This window comes from Nematolebias whitei, chromosome 3 (assembly GCF_014905685.2).
Source record: "Nematolebias whitei isolate Nwh7 chromosome 3, NemWhi1, whole genome shotgun sequence".
Classification (NCBI taxonomy): domain Eukaryota; kingdom Metazoa; phylum Chordata; class Actinopteri; order Cyprinodontiformes; family Rivulidae; genus Nematolebias; species Nematolebias whitei.
The window spans coordinates 12,411,854-12,422,333 of record NC_056500.1 but is presented as its reverse complement, the minus strand read 5'-3'; the positions used below and the strand labels follow the sequence as shown (position 1 = coordinate 12,422,333).

Below are 10,480 nucleotides of genomic sequence, written 5' to 3'. Positions count from 1 at the left end.
GTTGATCCACTCTGAGAAGGTGCTATTTAAGAGACTGGGCTGAATACAGCACCTCAGACTGAGGACGTCTCTCGGATCAGCGATGAAACGTTTCTATTTATTTTTTTGTTGCTTTGTTTTTTTTTTTTTTTTTTTTTTTTTTTTGTTTGTTTTTTGAATGTCCAGAGGACCAGATAGAACTTTTTTTGGAGAAGAACATGAAATTTTAATTTCCAATATTTTGAACGCCTCACGGTTCCCTTTGCATACGTCAGTGCCGGATGACCAATGAGCAGGCGAAACGAAGCACAGTTAGGTGACGTATACAGGAAATACAAACAGGTTTCAAACAGTGTAGTCAATGAACTGTCTTTTTTGTCGCTTGTTTCTGTCATAAAAGCTCGTTTTTCCCTGTCGGAGTGATGCAAACGTGGAGTCTCGTATCGATTTGTGTTTTACTTGGTGTTGCTGTGAGATGGGGCGTATCGTTAAATTCATACTCAGGTTGGAAATCAGTAGCTGCATGTTAACATGATGCTACACGCCTCTATCTGACTGTTTCAGAGCTTGTTTTAGTTTTGTATGTGAAAAAAATACTGTCAGAAAGTTGCATTACATGCATCACAACGTCATAATTTTACTATTTGCTTTCACTTATTGGTCTGAGATAGCTTGTTGTGTTAGCATCTTTCTTTAGCAGCTTAGCTTGCATCAAACTGACAGCTGGATGATTTTTCTTCCAGGGGCTGGGAAACCTCCCATGTTTGGTGACTATGAAGCCCAAAGACACTGGCAAGAAGTGACTTACAACATCCCACTTCAGGAATGGTCTGCCTAGCATTCTTTTAGTTATCAAGTGTTACTTTTAATCCATGTTTTTGTGAAAATCATACTCCTGGAAAAACTGTTTGATGGTTTTCTGATCCATGCTCAGTAATCCAGGTAGAAATATCTAAAAAAGTTAAGTCGGGTCCTCTGGACGGATTCTTCTTATTGAAATGTTGTGTTTTATCCAAAAGACTCCGTCAGTTATAGAGTACATAGATCTAGTAGTACATAGTACTATTAGTACATACAGTAGACTGTATCAATACAGTCTACGTTGATGGTATTTTTCAACTATAAAATATACACTATTTATCGCTGATCTGTGTCTGCTGTCTACATTCAGCCTGTAAACATATTTTGTACTTCTTTAGGTATTTTAACACTACAAACAATGACTTGAACTACTGGGGGCTTGACTACCCTCCCCTCACTGCTTATCACAGCTGGCTCTGTGGTCATATGTGAGTATTTTATTTATTTAGAGAGTATAAACCACAATATATATCCCTATTCATTGCAAGCACATTGACAGAAACAAATCAAAAACACAAAATAAGCTCGCTTTTGTACGTGTAACATCTCTGCTAGGAAACAACACTTGTGTTGACATGGTGATTATGACATCCCAGTGTTTCCCCTACCATTATACAGGCGGGGTGCCCCACCCCATCAACAGAACTGAGCACCCCGCCTACCAAACTGAACTTGCCTCTCCCACCCCCACCCAGCACTGACATATCACTAAGGTAGCGGCGCAAAATACAGGCTCTCTAGCTAAAAAGCCCATGGCAGCACTCGCATTGCCTCTTCCCTCATGTTGAACGCCCCCCGCCCCCGCTCAAAAACTGTTAGTACAAGCTGCGCTCAGACATGTCTCCGTTCCCCCCCCCCATCAGCAAAAATCATGGATGAGATGAGCACCCCGCCATGGCAAGCTAACTAGGGGAAACACTGCATCCTATGCGTAGTATACAAATATGCAATCTTTTTATTGTGTATTTTTGTCTATTTCTGTGTGTTTTTATGAAAAGTTATAAATAAAAAATACTTCTTACATTTTCAGAGCCAAGATCATAAACTCAGAATGGGTAGAACTACATAAATCCAGAGGTTTTGAGAGTCCAGATCACAAGTTATTCATGAGAGCTACAGGTATAGTAGCTATGGAAAAACTTACAGGAAATTGGACATATTTATACAAGTTTTTATATATATAAATTATTATTGTAATAAATGTGCTGCTGACATTATAGAAATCAATGCTTCTGCAAATGTATTATTCTCAAGTAATGGGGTAACTGTAAAAAACAATTACTGTTCCTCAATTTGATAAGTAATAATATGTGAAAGTTTATTTTAGTCCCTTTTTAATTATAAAAAAATTGGGTATTACATGCTAAAGTAAAAAAAAAAATTGACAATGTTTAATTGACATTAAAGATTAGTTCCTTTTTATTAGACATGTTTGCTTTTATTCATTAACTTTTAACAATTCTAAAAATATTCATAATTTAAATTGTTTTTTTTTTCTTCCCTCTGTTTCAGTCTTGGTAGCAGATGTGTTATTATACATTCCAGCTGTTGTCCTATACTGTTTATATCTGATTGAAGGCTCCTGTAAGAAAAAGGTAACCATGATGATCTGTTTGCTATTTACCAGTTAAATCTAAAGATTTTTTTCCTCTCTAACTTTGAATCTTTGACTTTTATGCTAGCTTAACTTTTTAATGTTAACTATAAAAATTACAGTCCTCATTAATGCTGGTAATTTTATGTGGTTTTTGTATGCTTTGGTAAACTGTAATCTTTTCCGAGACATTTTATTGATTGATTGATTGATTGTCATTTCAGGTTTCCACTCTTCTCTGCATTCTTCTTTACCCAGGACTGATTCTCATTGACTATGGGCATTTTCAGTATCCTTTATGTGCATTTCTTTTTCCCCATATCATCTGGGAAATGTAGATTTAGGGTTGAAAGTTTTGTCTAAAAGCCAAAAGGCTCATATTTTATTCACTTGGAATACAACAACAAATGAGCAAGTGTGAACAAATCATACTCAGTGTTTCTGACATCTAATATTTGCATTTTTAACCTCACAGCAACACTGTAATAATTGTTCACAGCTGAAAAATGTTTAGCATAATCTGGCACACCATATTGGATCAGTAAGATCAATGGATACCAGAAAAAATATACATAAATAGTGTCTTTTTAACAACTATATATTTTGCTTGCTGTTTTTAAACAACAAAAATGCAACTTTAATACTAGTAATTAATTATTATCCTTGACAGAATCGGGTACAATGGTGTGAGTCTGGGCTTTGCCCTGTGGGGGGTTCTGGCTCTGGGTCTGGGCTGGGATATGTTGGGCTCCATGGCTTTCTCCCTGGCTCTCAACTACAAACAGATGGAGCTGTATCATGCACTGCCCTTCTTCTGTTACCTTCTTGGAAAGTGTGTCAAAATTGGCCTGATGGGGCGTGGGTGAGCATTATTTTTCTTTATTGGATGTTTTTTTTTTCTTCTAATTTTTTTGTTAGTTTTACTGTCACAGGTTTGCTCTAAATGAGCACAGTGCAGAGCACAATGCTCTTGTTGGTTGCCTTTCATTAATCAGCCAATTGTCAGTCGTGCAGTGGCGGACTGGTTATTGAGAGCACCGGAACATTTCCCAGTGGCCTGGCCCACTCAGTGACTGCTGAGGGGCTGGACAAAAGGCTCTGTTTGGGTCGCTTTTGATTATTTTAAATAAATAGTCCATCCCGCTCATACGGCTCACTCAGGTATCCTCACTGAAACTCCCACAGACTGAACAGTAGCGATGAGGAAAGACAGACTCCGAAGGATATATGTTCACACGCGCGCCTCTGTATGTCCATCTTTTCTTCGGTTTGGATCATGTAGCTTGTAGAATGGAGCGAGAGAGACATCCAATGAGGAAAGGTTGAGCAGGGAGGGGGAGGATAAAAAAAAGAGAAAAGCACAGGCCACTGATGGTGTTGTTTGAACAATCTTGGAAAACCCGCAAAATAGTGAGTCCACGAAAGTCAAACCACGAAGTACCGAGGGACTACTGTACATTGGATAGTTTTTGTCTTCAAGAAATGCACTCACTGGCCCTTTCATTAGGTACACCTTACTAGCACTGGGTTAGACCCCTTTTTGCCTTTAGAGCTGCCACCGCTCTTCATTGAATCGTTCTAACAAAGTATTAGAAAGAATTCTTTGAGATTTTGGTCCATATTGACATGATGGCATCACGCAGCTGCTGCAGATTTGGCACACTTGATGCAAATCTCCCATTCCATCATATCCCAAAGGTGCTGGATTTGATTGAGATCTGGTGACTGTGGAGACAATTGGAGTTCATTTACTCGATATTCAACAGACCAGGCAATGTTTTTCCTGTTTCTAATTGTCCAGTCTGGATGAGCCTTTGCAAATTGTAGCCTAAGTTTCCTGTTCTTAGCTGACAGGATTGGCGCCCATTGTGGTCCTCTGCTGCTGAAGCCCATCTGCTCAAAGGTTGAATTTTGTAATGAGTTAATGAGATGTACTGGTAATATAAATAACGAGCTGTTTCTATCATCTCACACCAGTCTGTCCGTTCTCCTCTGATACCAGAAAGACATTTTTGTCCACACAAAGTTAATTTTTTTTAAACATTTTTTGTACCATTCTTTGCACAAGCACTCATGTCATGTTCAAAGTCACATAAATCCTCTTTCTTCCCCCATTCTGATTTCAGCTTGAACTTTAGCAAGTCAGTTTAACCACATTTACATGCCTGAATGCTTTGATTTGCTGCCTTGTGATTGGCTAATTATTTGCGTTAATGAGCAATTGAACAGGTGAACCTAAAAAGTGTTGGGTGAGGGTTTGAGCCCAAACACAAACAGACTCAACTGTAGAAGTCATCAACCAAAGTGACATTCAGATACCTATTCTTGTGTTTTATGAAGTGTTGTTGCGTTTTATGTTTTACTATTGTAACTGTTGGTGTTTTGGCTAATGTTGTCCACCACACCAAGCATAACTTATTAAAAAAAACAACTCATGAATAAGTCAATTTAAATGTGATGTCATTATTATTCTAAAGTGCATTTGGTGGTTATATTGTGTTGTTTCTGTGCATGAATGTGTCAGTTGGATGCTCATGTTAGTAATGTCAGTGATGAGTGTCTTCCCAAGAGTCAAAGAATGACTGAGGTAATCAGACTGGATGCAATTACTCATGTGTCCAGTGTCTGTTTATCTAGTAACAATGTACCAAGGGCATTTAGTAGCAAATGGAGAGCAGGATTAGGCTCTCCGGGGAAGATATGTCCAGATGACACTTTCACCATCCCCAAACTCCTCAACTATGTCTGTGTGTGCAACTGAACCAGCAGCTTCACAGTTACAGCTGACGAGATACTCTGACCTATGCTGAGGAGTTTCAGCTGATGCGTAGATTTCACTGCATTCCTCGGCAGGGGGGGTCAAATCCCAAATTTAGGACTTGCAGACAGTTTGTGCTAACTGTTTTGATGAATTACAGACAAAACAGACACATTGAAGCAAAAGGCAAATATACAAGTTGTACACATATACAGCAATAGCTTACTTTGGTTGTAAAGATTTGATTCTAACACTAAAATACGGTGTTTGTTATCACGTAGGGTTTTCCTGTTGGTGAGAATTGCTGCAACTGTGTTGGTGACTTTTGCCCTCTGCTGGTTGCCCTTCCTGTCTGACTCCAGCCAGGCCCTGCAGGTGGTCAGGAGGATCTTTCCTGTGGCTCGCGGTCTTTTTGAGGTACATTGCAGAATCTTCAATTTCAACTCTGAGCTAAATCCACATCAACCAGACTTTGGTTTCCTTTCAAAACATTTGCCATGAAAACATTTGTTCTCTTGTTATGCAGGCATCTCATTTATGTTTATTTCTATTATAATGAGTTATGAGCAGTGTGAATCAATTTCAAAAGATTGGTTCAGCTTTTATATTATTTTTCGTAATTATTGTCTGTGGAAACGGAGAAGATAATCATATTTAGTTTAACTGAGAAAAGCTCTTTTGCATTAACCTAACAAGGTTGAGTCAGGTCCTCTGGACAAATTCTTCTTTGTTGAAACTAGTTTGAGGCAATTCTGGTCAAAGTGGTTCAAAATGTCCTGATGCATGCACTATAATCTAGGTAGATGAATCTAACAAGGTTGAGTCACGTCCTCTGGACAGATTCTTCTTTGTTGACTCAACCTTGTTAGATTCATCTACTTGGATACATCAGCATGCATCAAGACCTTTTGTATTAATGTCTTGTGAAAGTCTTTTTGTATATCTGACTGAGTAGATCATTTGGGAGTTTTCCAATGTGTGACAATTTAGTTTAAAGTTTAAACTCCTGTATAATGGTTTTCATAAATTTGGCTTTAAGTTGTGACTGATGCTTTTATTGACGTCACACGCAACCCGTGAGGCACTCCTCGTTCCCTTACTCTCGTCGGAGTGAATTCCCGTCCAGCTCCCAGTGCTTAGCTGGCTGGAAATGGATACCCCGCTGGATCAAAGAAAACAGTGGAATAAAATGGTGAAAGGTCAAGAGATCAGTTTCAGCCTATCCCTGGGAGGTGTTGGGATTCATGATGTACAGAAGGAGGATACAGATAAATCTAACTAATTTATGGCCGGATTGTTTTCAGCACTTCATAGCTCAGCCATGTTCAAGCCATATGGACTGATGAGTGGGGCCACTGATACACTGATACACTTAAAGGCGTATCAGAGCACATTGGACAACTGTTTTTTTTCCTTTTACTGACATCTTGAGAAAGAAACCAAACGGATACCTTGCTCAAACACCTATATGGCATTAGCCTTAGGAAAAACAATCTTGGCTGACTTCTAGTTCAGTTGTATATTGGTCACTGAAATATGATATTTAAAAAAGAACTGCAATTACAATATACAAAAACAACTTGTAACACTTCTGAAATCCCTGTGTTGAAAGCTGTTATGGAAGAAGCGGGGTTAAAGTGACGCCATGTGCTTCTGTTTGAATGTGTGACTGACAACTCGGAAGCCAAGTTCTGCAGCTCTTATTTCTGCAACCCTGTAACTTTGAGATGGCACCTACTACACGGTGTTATGGATGTGAACAGTAATTACGTTACAGCATGCACCAAGGCAGCATTTGTCTGATAAATTGGTTCAAACATAATGCACAGGGTGTGAGAGACTATAATCTGCTTTGATGACAGCGTGAAAGGTTTCAAGTCGTCCTGAGCTGAAATTCTGCGCATAAGCAGACCACTTTGACGAGAGCTACGGGCTAAGAGGGCTGGCTGGACAGAACAGGGCTGCTGACTGGTGGTCCTGGCGACTTCTGGGAGGGGGAGCAGTTGTAAGTTTACCCACTGGGTTGCATTCTGCCGTCTCATGTTGCTGCCTGCTCACAAAAATGGCACCAAATGCTTCTCCCTGTGAAATTCCTCTTTGGCTTCTAGGTGACTGAGCCTCAAGGCCAATCCCCCACCACCATCACCACCTCCACCATATTCAAGTGTTTCCTTCAGGAGGAAACGAGGAAGCTGCATGAAATAAAGCAGTAAAGGGGGAAAAAGGAGGATGGGGCTGTGATAGCACCACCCAATGCTGCTGACTAGGTGGCCATTAAAATCTACACAGTTGTGCAGAAAGCAGCTGTAGCACACAGAGGAGAGAGGAGGGCAGGAATAGATTTTCTAGGCATGATCATGCTTAAAGCAGCCACAAAGGAATTATCAAGCCAATCTGTGTGTGTTTGATATTATGGCCACACTGGTGGTTATGTGATCCTTTCACATCCGCTTTAGCATTTTACGTTCTAATGGACTCTAATTAGAAGCAGCAATTAACTGTAGATTGTATTCTGATTTGATTGCCTAACTTTTCTTTATGATGTTATGCTAACATGAGATATTACCAGTTCAGATAATAAATTATTGTGCATTATGTTCAGAAATAATATTTTAATTTTATTGATTTCTTGGAGACTAGAATAACTGCTTTTCTGTCATCCTAAATGTGGCAGTTTACTTTTTGTTTTATACACATTTAAAAGTTGAATATTTACATTCCTGCCAACATTTGTATTTTTATATTATTTAAGCTTTAGTGAGAAACTAAATTAACTAATTATAGATGATTTAGTGTTTTAGGGTGTCCATATGTGCTCTTGGCACCAGGACACCCTAGGCCGCAGTTTGATGATCGACTTTGTCATCATCTCATCTGATATCCGGCCACATGTCTTGGACACTCGGGTGAAGAGAGGGGCGGAGCTGTCCACTGATCACTGCTTGGTGGTAGAAAGAAAGAAAGAAAGGAAGAAAATTGATGGATGGATAGATGATTTAGAGTTTATATCCATTCGATTTTACAGAAAGGATTGTGTTTTAGCTAAAAAGCATAATTGTTTGGAGGATTCATCCATCCATCCATCCATCCATTTTCTTCTGCTTATCTGGTTGCGGGGGTAGCAGCCTAAGTAGGGAGGCCCAGACTTCCCTCTCCCCATCCACTTGGTCCAGCTCCTCCAGGGGAGTCCCGAGACATTCCCAGGCTAGCCAAGAAACATAGTCCCTCCATTGTTTCCTGGGTCTTCCTCTGGGTCTCCTCCCGGTGGGATGTGTCCTGAACACCTCACCAGGGTGGCGTCCAGGAGGCATCCTAAACAGATTCCCGAGCCACCTCAACTGGCTCCTCTCGACGTGGAGAAGCATCGGCTCTACTCTGAGTCCCTCCCGGATGATCGAGCTTCTCACCCCATCTCTAAGGGAGAGCGAGCCCAGACACCCTGCGGAGAAAACTCATTTCGGTCGCTTGTATCAGAGATCTCGTTCTTTCGGTCACAACCCAAAGCTCATGACCATAGATGAGGGTAGGAACGTAGATCGATCGGTAAACTGAGAGCTTCGCCTTCCGACTCAGCTCTCTCTTCACCACGGCAGACCTGTACAGCACCCGCTTCACTGCAGACGCTGCACCTATCCGCCTATCGATCTCACGTTCCATTTTTCCCTTATTCGTGAACAAGACCCCAAGATACTTGAACTCCTCCACTTGGGGCAGGACCTCCTCCCTGACCTGGAGAGGGCACTCTACCCTTTTCCGGCTCAAGACCATGACCTCGGATTTGGAGGAACTGATCCTCATCCCGGCCACGTCGCACTCTGCTGCGAACTGCTCCAGCGAAAGCTGTAGATCACGATCTGATGAAGCCAATAGGATCACATCATCTGCAAAAAGCAGAGACACAATCCTAAGGCCACCAAAATGGATCCCCTCAACACCTTGGCTGCGCATAGAAATTCTGTCCATAAAAGTTATGAACAGAATTGGTGACAAAGGGCAACCTTGGTAGAGTCCAACTCTCACCGGGAACAAGTCCGACTTACCGCCGGAAATGCGGACCAGGCTCTGACACCGGTCATACAGGGACCTAACAGCCCGTATCAAAGGGCCCGGTACTCCATACTCCCAGAGTACCCCCCACAGGGTTCCCCGAGGGACGTGGTCGAACGCCTTCTCCAAGTCCACAAAGCACATGTAGACCGGTTGGGCAAACTCCCACTCACCCACCAGGACCCTGCTGAGAGTGTAGAGCTGGTCCAATGTTCCACGACCAGGACGAAAACCGCACTGCTCCTCCTGAATCCGAGGTTTGACTATCCGACGGACCCTCCTCTCCGGTTTGACTATCCGACGGACCCTCCTCTCCAGAACCCCCGAATAGACCTTACCAGGGAAGCTTAAGAGCGTGATCCCCCTGTAGTTGAAACGCACTCTACGGTCCCCCTTTTTGAATAGGAGGACCACCACCCCGGTCTGCCAATCCAGGGGAACGTCCCCCGATGTCCACGCAATATTGCAGAGTGGCGTAAGCCAACACAACCCTACAACATCCAGAGCCTTAAGGAACATCGCGCAAATCTCATCCACCGATATTTCTTGTATAGATTTTATGAAGAGCTCTGAGTTTTTAAAAATAGTTTACCTGTTGACCATCAGTCAGTTTAACATTCAGTCCATCTTTCAGTCAGTCATTCCATCAGTTTGTCAATCCATCTGTCAGTCAGTAAGTCCGTCAGTCAGTCCGTCACTCAGTCAGTCCGTCCATCAGTCAGTCCGTGAGTCCGTCACTCAGTCAGTCCATCCATCAGTCCGTCCATCAGTCAGTCCATCCGTAAATCCGTCAGTCAGTCCATCCGTCAGTCAATCCGTCAGTCTGTCCATCAGTCAGTCAGTCCGTGAATCCATCAGTCAGTCCGTAAGTCCATCAGTCAGTCCTTCCATCAGTCAGTCAATACGTCAGTCAATCCATCCATCACTCAGTCAGTCCGTCCATCAGTCAGTCAGTCCGTGAGTCCGTCAGTCAGTCCGTGAGTCCGTCAGTCAGTCCGTAAGTCAATCAATCAGTCCTTCCGTCAGTCAGTCAGTCCATCAGTCAGTCAGTCTGTGAGTCCGTCAGTCAATCAGTCAGTCCTTCCGTCAGTCAGTCAATCCGTCAGTCAGTCCTTCCATCAGTCAGTCAATTTGTCAGTCACTCCATCTGTCAGTCAGTCAGTCAGTCCGTGAGTCAGTCAGTACATAAGTCCATCAGTCAGTCCTTCCGTCAGTCAGTCCTTCCGTCAGTCAGTCCTTCC

At 42.1% G+C, this 10,480-nt stretch overlaps 1 protein-coding gene across 1 annotated transcript in view; it reads left to right on the top strand.

Annotated features, from left to right (window-relative positions):
* The first annotated feature begins 401 nt into the window (after positions 1-401).
* alg6 (ALG6 alpha-1,3-glucosyltransferase) overlaps positions 402-10,480 on the top strand; it is an 18,399-nt gene continuing 8,320 nt past the window's right edge. The window contains exons 1-8 of the mRNA XM_037674531.1: positions 402-483; positions 723-807; positions 1,179-1,268; positions 1,871-1,959; positions 2,353-2,435; positions 2,659-2,723; positions 3,105-3,296; positions 5,474-5,609. Of these exons, the coding sequence (XP_037530459.1) occupies positions 402-483; positions 723-807; positions 1,179-1,268; positions 1,871-1,959; positions 2,353-2,435; positions 2,659-2,723; positions 3,105-3,296; positions 5,474-5,609 (822 nt within the window). The remainder of the gene's footprint in view (positions 484-722; positions 808-1,178; positions 1,269-1,870; positions 1,960-2,352; positions 2,436-2,658; positions 2,724-3,104; positions 3,297-5,473; positions 5,610-10,480) is intronic.